The sequence below is a fragment of the Ictalurus furcatus genome, chromosome 6, assembly GCF_023375685.1.
Source record: "Ictalurus furcatus strain D&B chromosome 6, Billie_1.0, whole genome shotgun sequence".
Taxonomy (NCBI): Eukaryota; Metazoa; Chordata; class Actinopteri; order Siluriformes; family Ictaluridae; genus Ictalurus; species Ictalurus furcatus.
The window spans coordinates 17,319,463-17,346,940 of record NC_071260.1 but is presented as its reverse complement, the minus strand read 5'-3'; the positions used below and the strand labels follow the sequence as shown (position 1 = coordinate 17,346,940).

The 27,478-nt window shown below is 38.7% G+C and overlaps 1 protein-coding gene across 5 annotated transcripts; it reads right to left on the bottom strand.

Moving 5' to 3' along the window:
* Window positions 1–336: 336 nt before the first annotated feature.
* Window positions 337–26,527, bottom strand: ppp2r3b (protein phosphatase 2, regulatory subunit B'', beta). 5 transcript variants are annotated; one of them, XM_053626774.1, is made up of 15 exons: window positions 26,449–26,527; window positions 23,048–23,421; window positions 9,376–9,561; window positions 8,453–8,556; window positions 8,002–8,104; window positions 6,878–6,952; window positions 6,659–6,745; window positions 6,415–6,571; window positions 5,983–6,031; window positions 5,752–5,841; window positions 5,337–5,512; window positions 4,471–4,589; window positions 4,277–4,383; window positions 3,724–3,769; window positions 1,556–1,634 (listed from the first exon to the last, which is right to left on the bottom strand). In XM_053626774.1, the coding sequence occupies exons 2-14, from the start codon at window positions 23,375–23,377 to the stop codon at window positions 3,751–3,753; spliced, it is 1,602 nt and encodes a 533-aa protein (XP_053482749.1). In that variant the 5' UTR covers window positions 23,378–23,421; window positions 26,449–26,527; the 3' UTR covers window positions 1,556–1,634; window positions 3,724–3,750. The 5 variants fall into 5 exon arrangements, with proteins under 5 accessions (XP_053482748.1, XP_053482752.1, XP_053482750.1 ...); XM_053626773.1 differs by lacking the exon at window positions 3,724–3,769 and having other exon boundaries at window positions 337–1,634; XM_053626777.1 differs by lacking the exons at window positions 3,724–3,769; window positions 26,449–26,527 and adding an exon at window positions 22,752–22,901 and having other exon boundaries at window positions 337–1,634; window positions 23,048–23,177.
* Window positions 26,528–27,478: the final 951 nt, after the last annotated feature.

Genomic DNA, 27,478 nt, shown 5'->3' with positions numbered 1-27,478 from the left:
ATATATACACACACACACACACACACACACACACACACATACATACACACACACATATATATATAAAATGTTATAGCAGTGAGAGAGAATTAGAAAATCAGGAAGGTCCCATGGCCAAATTGCAGGTTAGCTATTACGTGTGTGTGTGTGTGAAATCCACCATGTTTGATGTTTTGTCCATCCTTTGAAATGATATTAGGAAATGTTTAATATTTGGAGTATGAACTGAACCAAACAAAACTTTAATCTGAAACTGAAAAGAAATAATGTTCACATGTTTGATTTCATTGTATAGATATACAGCTTGTATATAATATTAATGTTAACCTTTTTCACTCAGTTCATTTATTAAAAAAACCACAGAAAATACAGATCTGTCCAAATCTCTACAGCACTCATTTAACTAGACAGAATAATCATACAGGATCATGGTTTAGCTCAATCTCACCAAATATATATCATCAGAATCTAAATACACAACTGACTAGGTAACACATACAGTAGTACAATATGACTTTAAGCCCCTGACTGCACCCCTTCCTCCACTCAAGAGATATTTCAATACTGCAAAAAGTAAAACTCTCACGCACATACTCTCGCACAGCATTAAGGCAGACATTCTGATGCATGGCACTCATCATAGACAGGATGAATGAAGTTATAATACTTTATTAAACTCATAAAAAAGGGCTTAATTTTTCATTCTTAAAGTACATTGTCCAAGATACCTTTCTAGAAAAAGAACAAGATTTATTTAAAATTCAGATAAATCTTAACACTTCGAACAAAACACAGCAAACACCAAATAAATATGTACAAATATTTATAAATAAATCTATAATTTAAAACAACGTTCACATCTGTGAAACAGCAATGCAGAGGCTGACAGCAGGCACAGTGTTTGTAAAAAAGTGCCCCCCCGAGGGGCTCTGAGTGTGCGGCATTTCAGACTCCTACACACAGCGTCTTTAAAAATACACCATTAATGAAATCAAGCTCAAGTCTGTAGGCACTTTGGTTAATTTGTGGAATGTAACATTTGCCAATTGTGTGTTAAATATTCTACACTTGGAGCACATTGTGTATTTCAAGTGTTCTTCAATAACCTGCCGTTTGGTTCCTGTGCAGACAGACGAGCTTGACAGGTCTAGCGCTCATCCAGTGCTGCTCGGGCACAGAGCTCAGTCGGAGCCGTCAGGCTCTGTACAGCTGATTCTACACTGCTGCTGTGCTGGGCGAGCACAAGCCTTCCTCTTCATGTGTTTCACCAGGATATCTGTGTACTGCATCTTAACTAGAACCTGGGACACACTCTTTGGCCAGTCAGAACACAGACATGAACTTGTAAGCTCATGCCTGTGGCTGTGCTGATGTGATTTATAGGGAATGGCTACGGGCATGGCGTTAGTTGCGCGTGGCCTGTTTTGCTGTGCTCTGCTGGGTGTTGTGCATCTGTGGATTGTTTTGATGTTTATATCGCTGTAAGTGGCTGTCATTCAAAATCATCTGCGTAGTCGTACTCATCCAGATCCATGTTACAGTGAGGGTTAGCGAACTCAAACAAGTGCCTCTTCTCACTGTACAGGTCAAACTGACTGGAGATGCAGTCAATTGGCACCAAGGGGTTCTCATAACTGGAAAACGAAACAGCAAGTGATTACTCTCTCGTTAATCCTGAACATGACTAGTGCTGACTGACAAGTGCAGCTTTCACTCCAGTGGATAATGCCATTACAGGAAATACATTTCATACTGCCCTTACACGTTTATCTGTTGCCGAGTAAAGAAACTTGGAGGACTTTGTTAAATGTAGCCATGTTTTAAGTGGAAACTATTCAGGCCAGTATGTGGAAACAAGATTTGGGAACACGAGGAGCACCAGGGTGAAGAGAGCAGACAGATGAAAAGTCCCAGGGAACATGCAGCATATTCAAATGTTTGTATGGTACCAAACATGAGTGTGATATAATTCCACATACAAATCTGAGAAGTCCTAAAATCCTGGTTAACATACTTGGATACCAGATTGAGTCTCACAGCCGGCTACTACTTCACTCAAGCAGACACAGCAGGGAAAATTAGGATGTACCAACAGTAGGATCTGATTGCTGGATTAGCTTTCATGGGCTAATAGCTTTTGCTTACTTGCTCAGACTTTAAGTGCAAATATAGTTTTGAAAAAAATATATACAGTCATGTGATAAAATTAGTACACCCCATGGAAATTGTTGGCTCTTTTGACATATTTGGAAAAGCAAACATTTGATCATCTTTGAAACAGTGCCTATTAATAAAGTTGATGTACTTGAACAAAAATGAGCTTTTTCAATTATTTATTCAACAGAAATATCAACAGATATGATGATGTTCTGTGGAAAAAGTAAGTACACCCTTGGCCTCAGAAGCTAGTATTGGCCCCTTTAGCAGAAATAACTTCTTGTAGGCGTTTTGCATAATTGTCCACCAGGTTCGTTGGGATATCTTTTACCACTCTTCCATGGAATAGTCTTTCAGCTGCAAGATGTTTGAGGGTTTTCTTGCATGTACTGCCGGTTTCAAATCCCCCTACAATGTTTCAATGGGATTCAAATCACCACCAACTGTGCTTCACAGTTTTTATGAGGTGCTTCTCCTGAAAAGTTGTATTTAGTCAGTGCCAAACATGTCCGCTGTAGCTGTGGCCAAACAACTCTCTCTTTGATTCATCTATCCAGAGCACATTATTCCAAAAGGCGTGGTCTTTGCCTATATGCTCATTGGCAAACTGTAGTCTTGCAAAGGCTTTTTCCTGACACGTCTCCCATGCAGGTCAAATTTGTGCAATCTCTTTCTGATTGTAGAAACATGCACTTTGACATCAACAGTTTCAAGACTTACTAGCAGATCCTGTGATGAAATTTTGGGGTTCTTGGAGACTTCTTTTTGCATCAGAGGGTCTGCTCTTGGGCTGAATTTGCTGGGACATCCAGTCCTGGACAAATTGGCAATCATTTGAAACCTGTGTCATTTGTAGATGATTTTCCTTACAGTGGAATGATGTATTTCAAATAATTTGGAGATCTTTTTAAATCCCTTGCCAGACTCATAGGCATCCACAACCTTTTTTTATGAAGACCTTATAGAACTCTTTAGATCTTGGCATTATAACACCAAACAGCTAAATAACAAAGGGAACACCAGACACTAGATATGAGAGGGGTATAAATAAGACCGGTTCCACCTGCACTCCCTAAGCAGGTTCTAATCACTGACACCCAATCTTGAAAACCTGATTCAAATTTTATGGATTTGAAGGTGTGCACTTACTTTTTTCATGTGACTGATCTGTTTTTGGTTAATTTAAATTGTGATAATGACCACAAAATATCAATTTTATGTGTCATTTGATAAGAGTATAACACCTTTATTAACAGGCACTGTTTCAAATAGTGTCCAAATGTGTCAAAAAAGCCATTTCCATGAGGCGTACTTATTTTTTCACGACTGTATATGTGTGCAGGACAAGTGACATCAGCCTTGCCATGTGGTTGCAGAGGCTAATGTTTATTCAAGCTTTACCTCACACTGGGTCTGCCCACTTTATATCAAAAAAGTGAATATGAATATTCAAAGCCAGCATGATTAAATCAATAAGAAAACAATTGAGGAACTTGGGTTCCCTGGGACTTGAGTGAGTTGCCCCATGTGAACAAGGACCAACATCCTGCGCTTAAACTATCTTACCTATAGACCTCAACACAGAAGCTGCCATCAGAAATCAGTGGTGCTCCTAAAACCAGCACATAACACACAGCACATCAAAGTAGACCTAGATCCTCAAACCATTTGCTCCAGTCTAATGTAAAGTAGAACAGGATTTAAAACGTGATGTCATCAGGTTACTGATGGAAAAATGTTATGCTTTTAAATTATAATCATTGGTCCTTATTTTAACCAAGTGATGAATTTCAAATACATTGTAGAATTGTTAACACTGGTCATTTACTGCCATGAACAATGCCAAATGTCTTCTAAACAAATCCAATTGTTCTGCATACAGCTGTTTTTGCATCTTTTGGTGTATAAGTAATACAAGTTTGTAAATTAAAATAGTCACTCAGTGTAGATTAAACCCTAAGTGGTACTAAGTTTGTCTTTAGTGAAACCATACCCAGGCTGGAAAATGGACATGTTCTAAGGTGAGAGGCAGCACTCTGATATTAATGATGCATGAGCTGAGATGTGACAAGGTAACGATATGAAATATGAAATAGATGATGAAATCCTGATGCTTTACCCATCATTGTACTGCTCGTTGGCTGCTTCCTCTGCCACCAAAATATCATACTCCTCTGCAGCATATCTTTCCCAGTCTGAAATCTCCTGTCCCAAACTCTCAGCATCCTGGAAGGAGTGGTTAGAACAGTTATTGCACAAATAATTATAAAGGTTTGTCCCAAACATAATCAGTATGTGAACATTGGTCCTTACCTTTGCCACCATGAATGGATCCCTCTGCTCATGATCCAGATATTTCTCAATATTGAAGAAAGTGTCAAAGAATATATGAGCTAGCTTGCATCTCTTCAAGTCCCGGAGGGTGATCTTTCCTAAACAGAACATAATCAAACATCGATATTAACAACATTTTCTACAAGCTACAGCCAACAATCAATATTCAGTACACCATCTGTACTGATGTTAGGAAGTAATACCATGTCATTTTTTTGAGTTCAGGTTACTCTGAGGCTACAAAGAAATATAATCAAATATGCTTTAGAATATAAAAATACTTGCATAACAACACACAAGCTTGCTCTCTTTATTCAAACATACAAACCCTGTGTCCCAATTGGCATACTATCCGTACTAAACAGTATCTGAGATGAATTAGTGTAGTATGTTGAAACGAGTATCCCAAAGGTACCCGGATGGTCTACTATTTCTGGTAGATTTTCGAGGTGTGAATCCATAGACACGTTTTCAGCTAATATTGCCCACAACTCCTTGCTCGAGGAAGGAGGAGATTTGTGAACGTTTGTTTTGCCGGATTCAAGAATGCATTATAGAGAGGTGTAAATGAAACGTGGAAAAATAAAACAAGGGAATGATGAATTAAAATGTATATTCTAAATGATACAAGAAATAATGAATGAAGAAAATCTGAAATGCAACAAGGAGTTGCATTGGTGGTGACGGCGTTCTGTTCTCTTCCATTACACAATGTGTTACTATGTCCCAGTACTTGCATACTCTTTTACTACACACTCAATAGGATGTACTTTTTCTTCACAAAAAGAGTACATACTTTGAGGACATAGTATAAGTATGCCAACTGGGCCACAGGGAAAGCCTACCCGTCATCTCAGGCCTGACCAGATCCAGCATTTGGCAGAGACAGTCCTCAAATGGCAGTGGTTCAATGGCCATGGTCTCCAGCTTCTGACACTGCTCCTGATAGAAGTACTGCAGCTCGAACATGGACAGAACTCCATCACCATCCAGGTCCATACACCGGAACCAGTACTCTATGCTACAGAGCCAAGAATCGCACTTCTTATTCACACCATTTACACTGAAGCGCTTATTTCAGTCCAGAATAACATTTACAAAGCACACATAAACAAATCTATTTATCTGTTGTCTTGTTTAGTTTAGATTTAATATAATAGACATTTATTTAACAAGACAGAAAAAAAAAAGTGAGCATTCAATTCAAAATGCAAAGTACATTAGGAGCATAAAGACACAAGACAGATAACTGGCTGGTACCTGGTTTCAGTCTTTTTGTCTTCCTCTGAGATAAGAAACCACACAAAGTCAGCATAACTCAACCGGCCTTCTTTATGAACCTTCCGGTCTCTGTTAATCACAAATAAACAGAATTTTTAGGGCCCTATGGAGTCGATTTTACTTTGTATTGAAAAGGAAAAGATTACATTGTGTACATTACATTGGTTTTAGGTTAATGAAATTGTAATTATCAAAGGCAAACGGCTGTACCTTGTTACAGTTCCTGAGAATATTCTTTCAATCATTCTGTGGGAGATGGCTAGGATGGAAAAAACAAAACAAAACAGGGGAATAATAATAAAATAAAATTGAAAAAAACCCCACACACATTACAGACAAATACGAAAGAGTTACTTTGTCCTCATAATAGTGCCATATAGTTATATTCTCACTCTTTAACAGTTTTAACACTAAAGGAGACATGGTTTAAAAGAGACAGATCAATTTAAGTGGCAGACATGACATCATGCTGCAGGACATTCTCATTGCGAGGGAATTAATGTCCTATTGATCTTAGTCCTCTTCACTCACACAGACCTCTGTGATGTGGTGAGGGATGGAAAAGACATTTGACTTCATAAAGCAACATGAAGGCAGTTATGAAACACCAATATTTTTTTTTATAGCGGACTGGACTGCTACCTTGATCGTTGTGCCGTGCCATGTCCCTCTGGTCTATGTATAGATCGTGGTCAGTGTCCAGCTCCCAGAATTTACAGTATATGACATAGAAATGTTCATATGAAAAGTACTCAGTCAGCTGGTTAACATCCTCCTCCTCTTCCAGTAGTGCCACATTCTGTGAAAATACAGTGTGACTTAGAAAAGGTTTTATATAATCAGTTAATAATGCACTCATCACACTATGCTATAAAAGCAACCCAACCTGAAGAAAACTGCTTCTCCGTAGCTCTGAACATGTTATTTTTCCCGTCCATGATCGGTTGACATTATAAAATATCCTCTGAATTACCTGTTGGTAGGAAAATTTGTTTGGCTCACTGAAACATTTCACATAAAATGAATCTACAATCCAAAATGACATCTAAAAGTATTTAAAATGAAACACAACTTGTTTCAAACAGTTATGATGTGTTGCCCTTACTGTGGTAATATAGCGCGAGTGAAAGTCTGAGGCCTCCTTCAGAAAAGCAAGGCCTGAATGCGAATCCACCACATCCTTAAACAAAAGAGATGAGGGTTTCACAGTGCTTCTCAGATACCAAGATCACATCAAAGTCAACAGTACAAATGGCAGTCATATGAGGAATAAAAGTTATGCTGAAGCAATTTGTGCGCTTCTAATGGTCTCTGATTTAAATTAGTGAGAAAGAGGAAAAAAAGATTTCCCCCCGGTATGTACATTTGCAAAGAACGTCATGGTGACCAATGATGTGAAGACATTTTAACGGGTATTGATCTAGTGCAGTTTTCTACAAGGGCAAAACCAAATTCAAACGGCTGTGACTTATTTGGAGGGGGTTCTGCACTCCCTTCCCATATGAAATTAAATAATAGGAAAACACATAAATCACCTCTTTTTGGGTGCAGGCACATACAGTTAAACGTACTCCACCACAATACTTTTTTCATTCATCAAAACAGTCAAAACAATTGCCGAAGCCACAGTACACAAATTAAAGTGTGAATGCCAAAGTGTATTTCCTCTGCAGGAGAAGGGCCGCTGACCCCCAGTGGCTGCTCCTGCCATCCTGAATATCAGTGAGGCGTCCGTCACGGGCTAACAGTATAACGGCTAGAGAAATAGCCAGCATGGCAAATAATGCTCGTTACCACTCTGCCCTCCCTCTCTCTCTCTCTCTCTCTCTCTCTCTCTCTCTCTCTCTCTCTCTCTCTCTCGAGAGAGAGAGGATGCAGAGACATTCTGCATTTCAATGTGACTGCAATTCCACCTGCAATAATCACCCAATGCACAGACTTAATACTGGACCTAAACAAAACAACATTTACTAAACGTATTATTTGGTTGAATGTCAAGCATTATTAATGACCCTCTGTACATGAGTAAACTTCTCAGTTTACTACTCAGCTCTTTATACCTGAACCATCTCAGGACCTGCTGCATAATGGACCTCTTTCAGATAATAGGCAGTGCGTAAAGGCTTTCTGTTGTTTTTTTGTTTGTTTGTTTGTTTGTTTCAGTACGCGAGCTAGACAGCACATGTACTGGACGCTCACAAGACTTCTCGCTAAGCTAATACCCCATACCTGCAGGAATGGAATAAAGTCCTCTTGCTCCAAATAAGGGCAACCAGGCTTGGCCAGAAGGTGAAGAAATTTGGATGCATCATCATGACAGGTCTGCAGCACTCTGAACAGGAAACAGATGCTTTCAGACACTTTGGCCTCTCAAAGAACATGGATTTTTAAAAGAGTTCACTTCAAAAGCACGAGCCCGGAGTCTTGTTTCTGAAAACAAGACTCCGCTATTCATGCTTGGTCATTTCTGACCTACAGCAAGGCAGGAAAACTGATTTAATGAAGTGCATAAATACTTCCATCATTGTGGAGCTTGCATGAGAAACCTAATATTAATACATAGGCTACGTGGCACATTCAAAATAATTCTGCACAATCTCTGGTACTTCACGTTAACATGCAAGTCAAGTACTGCTCACGGTAGTGAGAGAATCCAAATAAAAAAGCTCCATTGGCTTACTTTCTCCACATTGCCACAAATTTGTGAACAGACACATATCCCCTCCTGTCTCCCCCAGAAGCAAAGAACAATGGAGCCTTCCAATAGAGCGGGCATTCACAGGCCTGAGGAAACATGAATTGCACAAAGAGCCCAACTGTTGAAGACAGACATGAAAACAAGCATTTAAATATTCTTTCAACAGAAAATAAAATTCCACATTAAGCGTAATCAAATGGTAAAGTTAACCACGTGCTTTAAAATACTCCTCTAAAAGCTTCTTATGATGCTTTGCCAAAATTAGCCTGCCAACAGCAGCAATTCCTCATTGGGACTTTAAATGTGAGCTTTGATATAAATAAACAAGGCAAAATGGGCAATAATTATGTTTATAAATTATTTTGTTTAAAGGAATATGATGACATAAATATTATATCACGATACTTGAGGACATTTCTATAAATACACGATGTGTATCACAACATATAATTGAGCTAAAAAACTCTGCAAAGCAGTAGTAAAATAATTTTAAAAAATAACCTCTTAAACTGAGTTTGATGATAATGAGTTTTCTTTAATGTCTACAGAGTCAAAGAAGAAAAAATATGTCAAATCAGCAGCATCCATTCAGTAGCATTTCATTAGTCGTTTTAAAAAAAAAACGTTTTAAAAAATGCATCACAATACCAACGATATCTCAGTATCGCATAATCATTGATCACAATATCGATATTATATTGATTATATTGCCCAGCCCTAATATTAAGCAAATCCTCCTTCAGGTTTTCCTCAAGATGTGCATTACCCATTTCTGAAACGGCAACAATACGGATTACAGAACAGAAAAATTGTTAAACCTGTGAAATATTTGTAGGCTTCTGTTAATTACATGAACAAACTATTTGCAGGGTGGCTGGAGGCTGCACATTACATATCACACTTACCTTGGCAACCTTCCCCATATCCTCAATAGTTACTCTTTCACTGGGAAACTGAGAAAATATTTTCTCTATCTTGGAAATGAGATTGTCAATGTTGATATTGGCTTTGGGCCTCCCTCGAGGGAAGTAGAACTTCGGAATGCTTTCGCTTAACGCTGGTGAAACGGCCTCCTCTTTCTTAAACTGGGCCTGCCAAAACAGACAGAAATAAAGAGTGACCCACGAGGCTTGCTGAGATCACACCCAGTCCCACTGGGGCGTGAGCCATGCTGCTCGACACATTACAGCCTAATGAACTTTTCTTGCTTTAAATTAGGACGTGTCAAGTGACGATGGCATAACACACAGGATTCCGAGTTAAGGATACTTTTAGAAGTCATGCTGAGGATCTTTTGGTGTTTTTTTCCTAGATGGTACATGCCTTGAGGGTAACATTAAAAACAGTTCATTAGGGGGAAAAAAAAATGTTTTAAACTTAATATTCATAATCCCTAATAGGTCCAACAAACGATCGGAAAACAGAGCCAAGTACACCCAGGGGGCTACAAACTAAACACATAACCTGTTCAAACTCCAAAGAATACTGGAGGAGTAACATCAAAACTAAACAAGTGTGTAACACAGCAGTAATTACTCAGGAAACGTGGCTGAATTATTCTGCAAAAAGAATCTTCTAAGCAGAGCTGCAATGCCACCAGACCATAAATCCTTGCTGTGACACTAATGTAAAATACTCAGAAAGATTCAAAGTGACTAAAACATTCTGTATACAGAAAGGGCATGCACTGTATATCGCAAATGGGAGCCAAAGTTCTATTCACACCTACTTCACAAAAATCATATTTGAAATGGCTAATAAAAAAAGGTTCTAATACACAAGCTATTAAGTACAAGGGATGTAGGTTAAAATCTTATCATCAAAACTAAATATGCACAGGTATGGGGAAATCCTTCCCAGGAGAGCAGCCTATAAAAGTGCTAAAACACATTTTGGGAGCACATTTAGCCTAAATTATTATTTTGGTCATCACAGTGGATGAAGTGTTATCACACTGAATTGTATGTGCAATGAAGTGGTGGAATGGGACCAACAGACTTGCTGAGAGCTCAAAGGCCACAAACAAGTGACCATTCTGACCACAAGCCAAACATAGCCCAGTACGTCTTTGCAGACCTGCTGCGAAAAGGCACGGGCCAGCAGCTAGAGTTTCCACTATGTTTTTAATAGCTTGGTATCAGCAGGCATCAACAACAAGTCTTTGTGAATGATCCCTTCTAAAAATCAACATGACATGAGATCACAATCAACCGAGAAAACGTAGAGTTAATAAACTCGTATCTCTTTATTAAAAGAAAGGAAAAAAAAGTGTTTGCTGATATGTTCGCTAGTAAATGTTATGGATAACAAATGTTTTTAGACATCTAAAATAGTATAGTGAGAACGTTCTCAAGATAAACATTACACAAATTTCAGCCTAATAATACCGACCGCCACCTACCACTCGGACACATCGTATCTGTGCAAACACAACATTAAACCTGCACCCTCTGTACCTATTTATGACTCATGAGTCTAGTGCACTGTTTGTGTGTCATGTAATATGTCCATGGTGTTTACTCCTTCTGACTTCCTCCTTCGAAGACCACATCATACTTCCGTATTTATTTTGGCTTTTAGTAACCTCTACTCTACCACCAGTAAACAACCTGTTGCACACACTTTCATCAACAACAATGCTGCACACTCTTAAACTTCATGAGCCCTTAGATGACATTCCACCATTGGGAACAATTTGCTCTGATGTGCCAGGCAAGGGTTCAGTGCAACAGCAGGAGAGATGAATGCTTTTAATCTTCCCTGCTACACCAGGGTCAGCCATGTCTATAAAAGGAAATCTCCATCTCCTACACCAGAGCAGAGTCTCTTGATCCGTGTTCGCATCAAAAACTTCAACTGCATGAATCTCTTACACATTCAGCAATACGCAAAAGAATCACACTGACACACTTACATCCATCAAGAACTTAACAGACTGCTATTTTCACAAAAATACTATACTATCATGAATCGCACACAGAAAGAAGGCTCTTTTTGGCTTCTTTTTTGGGCAACAGTCAACAGTGAATTAAGATGACCTGCCTGTCCTTGCTGGAAAGCTCTCAGCCTCTTCTTGAAGCGTGAAGGCAGGACAAAGTCACAACCACGGGCCAGCAGTGCCAGCTCCTTCCTCAGGTCAGGGTCCTGGCGCAGGGACAGCTCCTTCATCCTCATGCTTCCACCAGTCAACACAGTACGGCCACCGATGGTCTTTCTCGCTGACTGTGTCACCACAGGAAACCTCTTTGTCCTCCTTCAGCAGAGCACAATCTCACTTAATGACCAGCAGCAGCTGCTTCTCTCAGCCCTGCTCCCTACACTGCCTACTGTCCCATACATCCAGCACAGCACTTTGAGGTTACACAGCCTTGTCCTGCAAAGCCACTGCTCAGACGACAGGGTGATGGTGTTTGTGTCCACACACGAGTCAGAGATAGAGAGCGAGAGAGAGAGCGAGAGAGAGAGAGAGAGAGAGAGAGTGAGTGTGTGTAGGGGTGGATCTGCCCTTTCCAGTATGCATTCCACAACTATCATAGAAGGTTATGCAAGAAGACAAACCTGTAGCAGAGTACTGTGATAACAGGACACACTTTTGGCAGACTGCAACATGATAATTTGGGCTACTCACTTACTTGCTACACTGCTTCTTCAATTACACAAACACAAACCTGCCCCTTTGATCCGAGTGTTGGTACATCAAGTTTAAATCACCAGTAGCAATGTCCATGTTATATATGATGTGTAAGGCTTTAACATTAATCACGGTGAAAGTACAGCTATGTACGGGCACCAAGAACAATTAAATGTCATTGTAAAGCATGGCCAGAGGATTTAAATGTCTCACATTTAAATCCTCTGGGGTTGTGAGTGCTGAATGATGATGGCTAAAGAAGTCTAGGACTAATAAAAGACCTAACTATTTCGACAACTCTAATAAATAAGGACTAAGGAAGCAGTAGTTTCTTATGATCTTACAACTAGAAGACTAAGAGCAGTTACAGTCATGTGAAAAAATAAGTACACCCCATGGAAATTGTTGGCTTTTTTGACACATTTGGACAAGCAAACATTTGATCATCTTTAAAACAGTGCCTATTAATAAAGGTGATACACTATCAAATGACATAAAATTGACATTTTTTAGTAATTTTCACATTTTAAATTAACAGATCAGTCACATCACAAGCAAGTACACTCCGATATTTATCACACCTTCAAATCCATAAAATTAGAATCAGGTGTTGAAGATCGGGTGCCAGTGATTAGAACCTGCAGGTGGAACCGGTCTTATTTATACCTAGGGATGGGTACCGAAACCCGGTATTAACCTGGCCCCGGTGCTAAATTATTAAAGACTGTAGTATGAATGCTTTTAATCTTCCCTGTTACACCAGGGTCAGCCATGTCTACAAAAGGAACTGACTATAAAAGCTATAAAAGCTCTGACGCTATCAGCTCTGCTTTCTGTACTGGAGAAATTAAGAAATATTTCCTATTTATTATTGCTATATAAAGATTATCTTGCACATTTTATCTCACCAACCGTTTATAATTTTTCGACAATACTAAGACATTGATCTGAATTTTTCTTATTTACAATCCAGAAGTAAGATCTCTCGTGGGCGGAGGCTGTCTGTCACACGGAACAGCGTGCACACAACACAAAAGTTCCCGCTTAATACACAGAGTGACGATGGCGGTGAGAACCAAATGTTCAAAAGTGTGCTTACACTTCACTAGAGTTGAAGCAGATAACACTCGCTACCACAAGTACAACAAGATTTTTGCTTGTAAGGGCGGAAACACAAGCAGTCTGTCAAAGCATCTTTCAAAAGTGTATTATGTGCAGACAGAGAAATGCAAAGTTTTGACTGCCTTAACTAGCTTGTGTCTGTTTGCCCCATTTACGTCAGGTATGTATGCTAGCAGTCTTCCCAAATAACAATGACATATAATCATCGCATAATCAAGGTCTCTCACGGCATCGAAACATTGTTCATTTCCGACATTGATCCAACATCTTTTTGCTCATTAAAGTCATGTTGAATCAACGTTGTTCACACCATTTAAAACAAATGTAAAATCGCCCTAATTGGTTTGCTTACCTTATGTTGAAATGATTTCATTCGAGTGAAGCGATATTACGCATTCAACATATTTTCAACTTGTTTTTAAAATCCCAAATAAAGAAATAAATCAGTATGTAAACATTTAGTCTATTAAATGCATATCACTTTCAGTTACTATACAAATAGCCTATATATAAATCACACTTCACACTGGTGCATTTACAAACAGAGGTATAATAATAAAAAAACTTAGTTTATAAAAAATAAAGCCATGTTCATTCTTTTCTCAATTTGTTTCTTTTTTCATTTAAAAAAACAACAACACAAAGTACCAATAAGAATACCGTTAAAGTATTGGATCGATAAGCAATATTGGTAAGAGTAGTAATACCATTAAAACCTTAACGATACCATCCTGATTTTTATACCCCTCTCATATCTAGTGTCTGCTGGTCCTTTTGTTATTGACGTGTTTGGTGTCATCATGCCAAGATCTAAAGAGCTCTGTAAGACCTTTAGAAAAAAGGATGTGGATGCCTATGTGTCTGGCAAAGGATTTAAAAAGATCTCCAAATTATATGAAATACACCACTCCACTGTAAGGAAAATAATCTACAAAGGACGCAGATTTCAAAGTACTGGCCGTCCCAGCAAACTCAACCCAAGAGCAGACCCTCTGATGCAAAAAGAAGTCTCCAAAAACCCCAAAATTTCATCACAGGATCTGCTAGTAAGTCTTGCAACTGTTCGTGTCAAAGTGCATGCTTCTACAATCTGAAAGAGATTTCACAAATTTGACCTGTATAGGAGGCATGCCATGAAAAAGCCTTTTCAAGACTATAGTTTGCCAATGAGCATATAGGCAAAGACCAGGCCTTTTGGAATAATGTGCTCTGGACAGACGAATCAAAGATACAGTTGTTTGGCCACAGTTACAGCAAACATGTTTGGCACAGACCAAAGACAACTTTTCAGGAGAAGAACCTGAACCGCATACCAACTATGAAGCAGGTGGTGGAAATGTTATGTTTTGGGGTTGCTTCGCTGCCTCAGGGACTGCACAGCTTGCATTCATTGATTCGACTATGAATTCTGCATCATATCAAAGAGTGCTTGAAGATAATGAGGCCATCTGTCTGAAAGTTGAAGAGGAACCAAAAGTGGATCCTTCAACAGGATAATGATCCTAAGCACACTAGCAAATCCACCAAGGAATGGATCAAAAAGAAGAAATGGAGGGTTATGGAATGACCTAGTCAAAGCCCAGATTTGAATCCCATTGAAACATTGTAGGGGGATTTGAAACAGGCAGTACATGTAAGAAAACCCTCAAACATCTTGCAGCTGAAAGAATATTGCATGGAAGAGTGGTCAAAATTCCAGCAAGTCTGGTGGACAATTATGCAAAACGCCTACAAGAAATTATTTCTGCTAAATTGGGCAATACTAGCTTCTGAGGCCAAGGGTGTACTTACTTTTTCCACAGAAGAATCTCGCATCTATTGATATTTCTGTTGAATAAATGATTGAAAAAGCTATTTTTCCTTGTGGTTTTGTTCAAGTAAAATCAACTTTATTAATAGGCACTGTTTCAAAGATGATCAAATGTTTGCGTTTCCAAATAGGTCAAAAAAGTAACAATTTTCATGGGGTGTACTTATTTTATCACATGACTGTATGTCAATGCGCAGTAACCAGCCACCAAACATAGCTGTTCATTACGGTGTTTCAAACGTCTAATAAACAGTTACAGGCTTCAGTAAGAAGACAGCAGCCTTAAAACTGTCTTACTGTGAACACAAGGCTTGATGTCGTGGCTCTCGCTAAACTGGGACTAAAATAAAGACCTGGCTGGCTTAAATGATAAGTATTTTTAGATGCCAGATTGCAGAGTGCACATTCTTCCACTCGATTCAGCAGGATTCCAGTTCCTGTTGCCTCCAATGGAAGGGCACTGCACACGTTTGATAAACGCAACATGGAATTTGTTATCTGACTTGGTTATCCAAATACATCTGTCAACTACATCAGAATGGAAAATTAAGACAAAGTAAACTAGCCAGTGAAACTGCTTTCCTGCATTTGGCTTGTTATGAAAGTTCTGTTGTAACACTTTTCCATCTGCTAGCTCTGCATGGTATATAAAAACAACTCTCCTCTGTTTAAGTAAGCTGGCACTAACAGGACAAGTCGAGGATCTGCCTGTATAAGAGGAGGCAGCTGTCCATGCCAATAATGCCTTTTTCCAAACAAAGCCTTGTGTCCAATCAGAGGGACAACTGCACAAAGACACTAATCAGCGAAGCAAAAAGAAGGTGCTAACAATCAGCAGCAGTTGCCTCAGTTCCAGTTTTATGCCAAAACCTGAATGTCCATGTGTCATTTACACACAAAGCAGATATAGTTGACCAGCTCGAGAAGGCCAATCTGTATTAAAAATAAATAATAATAATAAATTGAGCTGCCGTTCAATTCCACTGTTAGAGCTGCTGTACAAACTGTTTATTTGGGGGCAAGAGAGTCTTTCATCCCATCAATAACACTACAGTTAAAAACAGGCTAGGGAAGGACTCTACAAATTTTGGCTCTAAATCATTCATGCTCGGATCAAACCAACAATTCGAAACCGTGTGTGTAGCTGCACGTTGGGCTTCTTTTCTCACACTCAAAATCTAATCCTTTAGTCATCACCGAGCATTCAGATTGCAGAGCGAGGAACACATGGGAAAGTTTTACTGCTGCAGTATACAATAGGTACAGAATGAGGTTTTTTTTGGTCAAAGTGGTTGCTAAATTACATTTTATATAGTGACCAGTCACATTTCAGATAAGTGATGTGCATCCATTCTTTATTCACAACTAGAGAAAAAATATGGAAGCAAAACATAGAGCGACTGTCTGTCATTTATGAGACTTTGTTTAACTGCACAAATCATGAACCTACATGCAAAACTGTTCAAGTACTAGGCTGAAGAAAAATACATAAAACAACAGGTGATCCTGGACTTTAAAAGTTCAGGAGTTCATAGTAATCTAACAGCAGCAGAGTGACCCACTGCAAAACATTTTGGGTGTGTGAAAGCTAAATATAACTCAACATAGTTTAAGATGAATACTAGAGTAGACGACATGGTACATCTTGATACGTGATCAGCAAACTGGTGTCTGAAAGATTCATTTACGGCAGTCAAAAATTCAAAGCCGTTTCCTGAAGCAATATGATTCTGTGCAGTTTACATAAATGACACAACGTGATTCAGTATTGCACAAAGACTTATTTTAATTGGAAAAAGAGGTGTATTGATGAGTGGGGAATGCTGATCTGACGAGGGAGGACATGCCTCTTTCATGTCGACTGACAAACAGAAAAGCATGTAATTGTTTTGTTAGAACAGTGCAACATTTACAAAGAAAAGTGAGAGATGTGTGTGGTATTTGACTTTACTAAACAGATATATTTGTGACTATCGTTCAGTTTTTGCCCAACGCAGGCTGTTTTGAATCTGCAAATATTGATACCAGTACAACTATTTAAATCTGTGAATACTTAGGGATTTAAGGAAGCTTTTAAGAAAACCTCTATTATCTCACACGGTTTATTCATCATCTCCAGTCTCAGAGTCTCTCAACCCTGCAGCTCAGCACTGTTTTAATACACCTTATTCCATTACTGAAGCTAATGAGTTGAACAAAGTGTTGAGAGTGGAAGAAAACTGAGCTGCTTAGTGCTGTGGCCCTCCAGGACTAGTAGTGTAGAGTCGTGGTCTGATAACAATGCAATTTTACTTCATTTAACAGCAGCTTAATGACTAACAGGCTAAAGGCATTCAGCAGTTGACTCACATGTTTAATTGGAATTTTAATTAAACTGTCTGCCTACTTGATAACTAGGTACTATTTGCACATTTGTAACATACAGCATAGGGGAGAGCCTAAGCACCATTTGGTAAAACACTAAATCCAACATTATATAGTATAGGCACCCAAGGGCTGTACTCTTACTTCATAGAGTTGTATTAGCTAGTGATATATCTACATTTACTTAATGAACTATAAAATTCAGTGCTTCTGGTAAATATTGTGATTATTTGGTGGATATGCTACTAATAACTTTGCAATGCTCTGCCAGTTCCTTAGAACATTTTTTTTTTTTTTGCAAACAGCATATTCATAAGTGTTTTAAAGTGTATTTATGCAAAATGTACATCAATTAATGGTACTTGTAGGTATAGGCAGAACTTACACTGGAGATGTGCCCCAACCACTCTTGGATATGACCACTTTTTGAAATACAGAAGCTTAAACTGAGCCAAATGCTTTCCAAAAAACACTTAATCTGTGATATACTACTCATTTATTTAAAAAAACAATATTGTCACATATGTGATGACAAAAAGCCAATTTACTCTTTTGGTCAACTTTCTTTGCCCTTCTAATGGCAGCTTGCGAGCAACAAAAAACACATCATGTAAAACGTAAGATTCCCAAAGCATCCATTATTCTGGGAATGTTTTAAAAAGCTGGTGTGAGCAGATATACATGTAAAAAGCAGGTGGAAGTTCAGAGGTGTTTTGTTTCAGTTTGACACAGATGACTTCCTTTACTCCCATCAAACACACAGTCTTTTCTTACAGTGCGAGTTGGCCACCCATCACCTACTTACAGTGCAGCCCTGACATGTTTACCCCAGTAATTTCACCCTGCTCCAGACCACAACGTCAATCTCATGTCACAAATATCACTGGCAGTGTTTAAAATAGTAGTTATTGCCCACAAAGTGCATTGGATGAGAAATGAAACAACTTCATCTATTCAGTGAACTTCAACTCCAGGGTCAATTCAGACTGGGTGGTTGCTCCACAGCTCAGATTTTGTTCATTCTTTTTATTTTGTAATTTTGTCAATATCTTGGTTCTATTTCAACCATTCCTATTGGTTGTTCAGAACTCAGATTTTGACACAAAGTCAATGAAATATAGTAATTTGAGCTCGAACTGTGGCTTTTAACATCTGTGTCTATTAAAGTCAACCAATGTTAGAAAATTTTTGCACTTTTCCCCCAATTTTGAGGACCCCATAAGAACACCCAGACCTTCTGCGGCGACTTCTGAGCATTTAGACAGTCAGAAAACAGGTAAGTCTTCACATCAGCCAAATTACATGTGGCTGATAATATTTCTGGAGATATTAAATCCTAAACATAGCTTCCCCAGATAAAGATATTTTTAAGCAGAATTTCAAGGTGCATCAATAACCCTATCTGAGTTGACACAGAATGACCCTGAATGAAACACAAACCTAAACACAAGACTTACTCCAACAAGATACTGGACACAAACTGGATCACTGAAAACATTCACAGACACAAACACTTCAATACTGAACCTTGTGTTGAGTTCATGTGACAGTCCTTTAGATCAATGATCACTAAAAACATTCCTACAGGGACCTGTGTACAGAACTCACTTCCAGATCTAACTGAACGGAGCTCCAGCCAATCAGAAGTGACCAGGATCTGGAGCAGGTGTGTTGGTTTAAGGCTAAAAGTGAATTCCACAAGAATTCACTCATGTTGTTTCGCTTCTCCTTTGTACAGAGTTAAAAACTCCAATTTTTTTGCGTCACTCTCCCCATCCACTGCACATTGCTCCTCCTGTTGCTGTAAATCATTTGTGTGTAGATTTCTTTGAAAATAACTGCTGGTGTGAGCACAGGGTATGTGATTCATAGAGATATTTATATTTACACCTGTCTTCCTTTTAACAGAGTTGGCATGATAAAAGCATTTAACATAATTACATGAAGAATATTCAGTGGTATAATACTAATATTAAGACAGTACGGCAAGTAGCAGACACGTACCGGTTATCTGTGTGGTAAACAATGTTGCACAAGGGCCAAGATGCATTCACTGACCAGTACCGCGTGTTAGACGACAGAAACAAGGTGAGCTTGATAACAGAGTTATAGCTAAAATAAAGTACAATCAGATAGACTCAATAAATCAATGACTCTTGCTTCAGACTTGCTTCAGGCAATGTCCTTACAGCAGTATATGTACAATGCTCAATTTCCTTGTGCATCCTTATGAATGCAAAAATATGAATGCATTAAAATGAATGTTGTTAATCGTTGACATATCTAAGAAAAAATTCTGCTTAGCATTTAGTATATGAAAAATAATTATTATTTTTCTTTTTTTTTCATAAAAAACCAACAACAAAGAAACCAACATCATCATCTGTGGCATTATGTAAATAACTCCACATTTAAAAGGTTACAATTCTGAAAATGAATGAATGTTTGGTCATTATGATTAGAACTTATGCTATTAAAAAAACAAAACAATCGACATTGGTGAAAGAGGAAAAAGCATCAATATATTATATTTTATGACAGTTTTTGGACATGGACATTTTTGTCCTCTATGGACCTATGTGTAACTTTTTTTAATTGATGCACAAGGGTTAATGCGTGTCCAGCCAGGATTGTGTGCGTTTCTTCCTTTTTATCCAAATTTGAGAAACTGACCATCATATATAATCATAATAAAGCCCAATTTTAATTCAGTTTAGGAAATGTTTCACTCCATGACCTTTTAGCTCATTTAAATCAAGCCCTAAATATAATGAGAAACTATGATCAAATGTTACACAATTATAGTGAGAGAAAAATTTATATTCATCCATGCCTACTTACATTCATATTGCTGTCAGCCAATCATGTCCATATGAATGCTGTACACGTGTCTCGGTGCTGTACTTGCTGGGCAATTACATTTATTCTGTTTTGGTCCTTCACTTCCAAAATAAATGCCCTTCAGGAAAATCGCTTTTTGGCGACAGAATGACGACACACAGACATACATACCCTGAAAGACCTACAGATAAACCACTCACTGAAACTCATTAGTAAATGTGTTTATCTGGTTAAACTAGAAGCAAATAACCTAATAATGTATAGACTAATGGGCTACAAGGGATTACTTTAGTGCTGGTTTTAGACAAGCAGAGTTCCAGGAGTGCTGAGAACACTGGTACCTTTCACGGTTTGCATCACTCCACTTATCTGTGTTTGCTACATAAAATTCAAATTCTAGCAATAGATTGTTATACACTTACTACGGGCTGTCAGTCAGTCTGTGCATTGGCATGGCAGCACGCAACGCTCTATCCAGCTGTGGCTTCTTTGGGAACTATTTTCGCTGACATTTTGCCATATTGTGTCTAAAAAGTCAGGGAGACGATATACATTTTTTTTTGTTTATAGAACTGTCGTATAAAAGCAACATCACACTCACGATTACCTGCAGCATTGGTTGTTGTGCCTACAACCGAATCACAGCCGTACTGATATTCAGTACAGCACTCTTGCTCGTGTGATATGGCTTAATTGAGAGTACCTTATTTATATATATTTTTTGCATAGACTCTGTAGGTTTCATACAATATTAAGAACATAGAATAGAAGAAACAATAACTAAATACTGTCTTATTAAAAAGTACACTGCGCTAATCTGACAGGCAGTTTTGACTCAAAAAGAACCCATCTGTACACTTTAATGCTTTTGGATTGGATAGAACCTACAAGGATAACCGAGACCACTTTGGTGTGGTAATGACCCTCTACCACCCTGTCGTTGATTAATTTCTAGAACAGAACGTCTCGCTGTGTTTTACTCCTTACATAAAAGCGTGCATTAAGACAGTGTTGAGTTGAGAATAACTGTGCAATCTATACACTAAACACTAGACAATTTTGGAGTAATTCCTTCATGCACATGGGAAACGAGTCTATCTTTGTCGGAACCTTGTGTCAAGTTGGACCAGCTGTTCCAAGCAGCTTCACCATGACGTTAATTGAATTTCCAACTAATCCTTTGAAGAACGCATTTGTATTCTGGAATTCCTTTGGCCCTCCTGAAATAGAGCATTACTCGATGTGGGATCAGACTAACTTTAATACAACGTGACAAGCTTTGAGCACATGCTGCCTATGTCACAGCAGAAAATGGGGAATGCACAACAGTTGCTGCATAGCCAGAAAAGCACCTGGGATCACTAAAGTAGCAGAGAATAACTGGTCATGGACATCAAAGCTGTCAAAATCTGTACTGTCTACTAAACGAAGAAGTGCACTATGAACCAGAGAGAAAATAGCATTGACATAGGTCTTATTGCAAGCAGATGTCGTCTTCTTCAAAAAGGCCCATTTTCTGAAACCTTCATAGACAATGACAAAATCTGTGTTACAGCACATTCCCTTTCATTTTCATGATTTTGTTCCTTCAACTTTGTTTTATTGTACTGGAGTTCTAGGGGCATAAAAATACTATATTTCATCTTGAAGAAAATTGTAGCGCTCTGATGAGTGATGAGAATGATGCAAGAGGTTGGAGATTTTCTCTGCCTGTCCCTGCCCAATTGTAATATGCCCAAACCTTTGTTCTCAGGTGTCTGCATAGCAAGTGACACTGGCCCGACCTGACGCTGCCTAAAATTACTCTGCATATTATTATGAGTGCCGAGGCTGCTGTGTTCCTGTCATATCAGCAGTCTTGCCATTCAGGGGAGCAGATCTTGACTGGCCATGGCCGCCCACCAAAAGTCCCTCAACGTAAGAGCTGCTAAGCTCCACTGTGTGAAGGAATTTGCGCTTTTGTCACACCACGAACACAGATTTACACAGTTAAATATGTCTTCACAATTAGAATCAGGCATTCGTTTAAGAACATAATGAATTACATTACTGTTCAAATTAATGATTTTTTTTCCCCTTTCTTAAGAGTCCACTAACATAACTAGCAGTGTGTTAGAGGTATCTACATGACCTCCAACATGTCAGCATGCTACAGTGCTACTCTGAGCTGCAGCTGTCTGTCCGCCTCACTGACCCCACATTGCAGGCATTCACGCTCAGGAATGTCTTTTTCTTTTCCTGCTAGGGTTATCAGTACAAATTAAGACTTTTCCAATATACAATTTTAGCCACAGGCTAATGTATGACTCTGTAATTACATAAATTCTGGACACCCATTGGAGAGTCTACTGAATGTGATGCATTACCAAATTCATCACTTGAGACCTCAACAATCAAGCCAATCATCATCACTAATCAGCACACAGTGGGAGAGCAAACAATCCAGTAATCTGTGGATTTAAAATATTTTAACAACTTATTCCATGGGTAATACTTAGTCCAAGGTAACATACGGAAAGTATTTCTTTCCGCAATGCAAAGGGAATCCACACATCCTGTCCTACCATACGCCCTAAAGCCAGAAGCCAGAGGCAGTCAGTTCTTCAGCAACCTCTTGTGGTAACACAGAGGAACACAAAGTTCTCCGAGTTCACTGTCAAATACTGAAAGCAGATTATCGTGATAAAAAACTGACTACTACGCAGCACTGTATTAAATTATATTCTTAGTGTTCTTTGGTGAACAAAATAAACTTTCCATATATTTTTCCAATACACAATCAAGTCAGTGAGAAGCACATGGTTTTTACCTTTTTAACGCTGACTGAGCGTCTCAGCGCCCTGCTGTTTGGTCCTGCTCGGTTACTGCTGCCGCTCCCGGATGGCAGTGTGGCAGAGGGGGGACTACAGGGAGCGCCGAGAGATGCAGAAGTCCTCTCGGTCACATTATAGTTTGAGGCAGTGTTGTTGTTTTCAGTAAAATTGCCAGTACCCTTTCCAAACTCAAGCTCGTCTCCATTCTTGATCTTCCTGAGGTAGTCTTTTAGCATTGCCTGGATGTTTGGTTCACTCAACCAATTCAAGAAGAGCTCGTCCACTTTCATCTTCAGGACTGGCTGCAATCCTTGAGGTGATGGCATTTTCCCCCCAGTGAATTTTCCCTTGCAAAAGTCACCTAAAACATCTAGAAACATAGAGGGAAATTTCAGTGGTACGTTTTACATTTATAACAGACACCATTATCTAGAGCGACATACATTCATCTCATTTACACAACTGAGCATTTGAGAGTTAAGGGCCCAGCACTGGCAGTTTGGCGGTGCTGGGATTTGAACTTGTGACTTTCTAATCAGAAGTCCACCATCTTAACCACTGAGCTACCACTGCCCTGCTACTTCACGTTAGTCTAGTTTACATACCTGTATGACTGTGCTGCCAAAGAAACATTCAAGCCACTCTCAGTATTGACATTTAGCCATACATGCACAGAGATCTTATTTATTTATTTATTAATTTATGAGGTACTATTCTTAGTCATTAAAAGCAATAAATCTATGACAATATTAAATACTCAGGAGCATTTGCAATACACCACGCCAAGCCCCAGCCGAATCGAAACAAATTTTTCAGCAGTTTTGTGAACCATCTAAATATGAAGAACAGCAAAGAGTTTAACAAGAGCCTCTGTGGAGGATTTCTCACTGTCGCTGTCACCCACGTCCATCATCTTTGACGAGGATGTAATCCTAAACAAGATGCCATGGGTTTTTTGAGTCATGTCATACATGCTTGAGCCATGGGAAACTATAAGCAGTGCCGCACGGTCATCACCAGGAGGCATCTGACGCGTCTGAATGGTACTCTCACTGACGAAGAAGCCCTGACGTTGTATAAAGATGGAATCACATCCTTGATCAGTATGAGGTAAAGACACTGAGCAGCCCCAAGTTGTTCAAACCTACTGCGAAAAAGTGTCTGACACAACTGACAATTCTCACAAATCCCATCCTCTTCACAACGAATAATTGGCAACTATTTTTTTCTTCACCAATGGATAGCTGGAAACACGAATTGTATGCAGGAAGACGCAGAGCCAAAATGACTGGATGATGCTCGTTTTTACCCGTTTTAGGCTACGTCTAGGTTAATCCTGATACATCCATAAACGCATCTTTTCCCTCTACGTTTTGACCTCCTGTCCACACCGACAGTGACTACGTTTACATGGACAGCAATAATCTAATTACTGACCTTATTCTGAATAAGACAATATTGTGATTAAGGTGTTTACATGAGTTGCTTTTAGAATATTCATTTCATGTTCCTGTTTTACATGTTATAGAACATAGATCGATTAATTGCACGTCATTACGTCCCCACACCACACCGTCCGACGTTCCCTCCAGAATTTCACGTATTAACATACAGTTCGTCTTCGTCATTGTACCATATACAGTTTTGGGTGCTTTTAATTTAAAATTTTACGAAAGCTTCAAGTGCAGTTAATTATTTGTCATGCTATACGTGCAAATAGACAACTGCTTGAAGCCGTGGGCTATGTCCGAAACTGTGTACTTACGTACTATATAGTAGCTGAAATACATGTATCTCGCCTACTAAACAGTAGGTAAGTACGCGGTTTCGGATGCAGCCGTGCTCTCTTGTTTGCCATAAAATGGTTGAGCACTGCCGTGTGTGATCGTGTCCTGTTGCAAAATGCGGTGAAAACTCCCACACGATGTTAATAGTGTGATTAAGGTCTGTAACGCACTTCGATAATGCGACTAAAATAGTAATTACTCCACGTCTTAATTCAATTTGTGTTTTTTCGAGTATGACTTTAGTCGGATTAAGGTAATCAATAATCACTTTACATGGTAGTTTCTTAATCTGAGTATTGTCTTAATCAGGTTAATATCGGATTATTGTTGTCCATGTAAACGTACTGAATGTGGCTTTTTTGTCTTGCGAAAAGGGATCTTTTTCAAAAATGCTTTCCCAAGTGGATAAATTTGAGGACTCTGTTTTCACGTTGCAGTGTAGATTGCGTAAACGGAGATATTCAAAACTGATAACTGATTTTTAGTCATGTGACCCATTCAGCACAAAACAAACAAGGCGGTGGACCATGTCGTACTGCAGTGGTTGTGCCTGCTATCCAGTTTGATAGCGTTGTTAAACATTAATATCACTTTGTACAACCTTCAGACTGCATTTCTAAATAAACTCCTGCCAAAAAACGATGCAGGCCGAAGCTTCTTATGTTTTTAACGCGTGTGCAGTATAGAGATGTAAGCGTTCTCAGACGTTTCGAATGTCGCCGAGCAATTTTTGGAAAATGTTTGAAAAACCCCAGTGTAAACGGGCAGGTTTTTGTGAAAAAAATTTAAATAAATAAAAAATCTCTATCAGTATTAACTACTGCTGTAGAGTAAGACCCACTGCCAGGAGTGGGTGGAGCTTGTACACTGTAGAAAGCATTTCATTGGATGAACACAAGACTAGTACAGTATGAGTCTATAAAAAATGTCAATAGTTTTCAGAGAAGTAATAAAACAAGAATAGCTCAAAAACAATTTTTTTTTCATATTGGCTTGATGTCCATAATACCACAAGAAGCTACAAGAAGCTACAAGAAGCTCAGAAACACCAGTTTTGATTCCAGTGACATTTTAATGCTTCATTGCTCTTCAAATTCTCTTCTTATGTTATCAGCTGCCTCGCTATATACATTTAAACACAGATGCTTGACCCCATCAGTCCCTTTGCATGTTCACGGACATTCACTGTATACTCTACTGTGTACAAAGGTGAAGGTGTGCGTGTAGATATGAATATTCGCTAGCTAGGACACAAGCTACATAACACTAGCAGACATAAAGTGTAACCCCACAGGTGCTATCTATCGTAGCATCACTGATACGCAAACGGAGCATTAAAAGGTAACTAATGAATAAAAACAGTGCGCACACGGCGGTTGTAGTGAAGCAGGGAGATAACGCTAGCTAAACCCGTCAACAAAGGTTTAACGGCACTGTAGGCAGCTAGTTAGCCGGTTAGCTAGGGCCTTTTGCCTTGACACAAAGTTTGACATCTCCCATCAAGCTAATCTGTTAAACCGAACACTGTTTATCAGTTATAATCTACATAACCTTTCAAAAGGTCCCCCACTCGTGTACATGTATACAAAAGAAGGTTTGCATTGACTCACGCGCATTGCAAATTCTTCTAGAAGACGCCGTAAACACACACTTCACCGGGGTTTACTTTGAATCAAACTCTCGTTTCCCAGGGTAACCGGGAAAACATCGTCTCGCGAGATTTTCCGTGAACGGACGGCAAAGAGGAAGCTGTACAGGAAAATGAGTCCACTGCGTGTCTGCTGTGCTGCAAAACACGAGTACAGTGAAGTAAATCCTGGTCCTCGGTTTATGAATTTTCCGGAATTTATATTGAAAATTATTTTATGAATGGGAAACAGCAAGCAATTTAATGGTCTTAAGTAATAATAATAATAATAATAATAATAATAATAATAATAATAATAATAATAATAGCATAGAGTGCCAAGTGTGGGCTACACTCACTGCCAAGGAACATGCAGTCCATAAAGTGTGTCCCTGCGTGTGTAAACTCTAAGCAATCTTTAGTCATATAATTCGAGGCAAAACACAGCTTGATTAAATGTAGTGTGTCCAGGTTAAACCATAAATAAATCCTTGTATAATCTCCCTCATTTGCAAAAACTAGCATTAGAAATTTACCAGAACTGTGGCCCAAACCCTGCTGACAGTTTACTTGCATTTTTAAACTGTTAAACTGCAGTTAATGCTGATAATTTTGTCTCTCCATTAAAATGAAGGTATTTGAGGGCACACTTTATTTAAAATGTGATGTAGCCTAAAATGCAAATGCAGAAAATGTAGGCTAAAATACTACTACTACTACTACTAATAATAATAATGTAGCCTACATTTTACAGAGCATTTGAAATCAATTACAATATGATATTTAACATTATAATGTAGGCCTAGCATAAATGTAAAAATATAAAAAGTGTAAAGATGGACTGAAAGGAAAAAATAAATAAAAATGAATCATGTAACTTGAATGGAATGAGTAGTAGTTCATGAAATATAAGGATTTGGTTGCATCCAGCCTACTTTAAGTCAAATGTAGTTCCTTTTTTCTTTTCAGAATATATATATATATATATATATATATATATATATATATATATA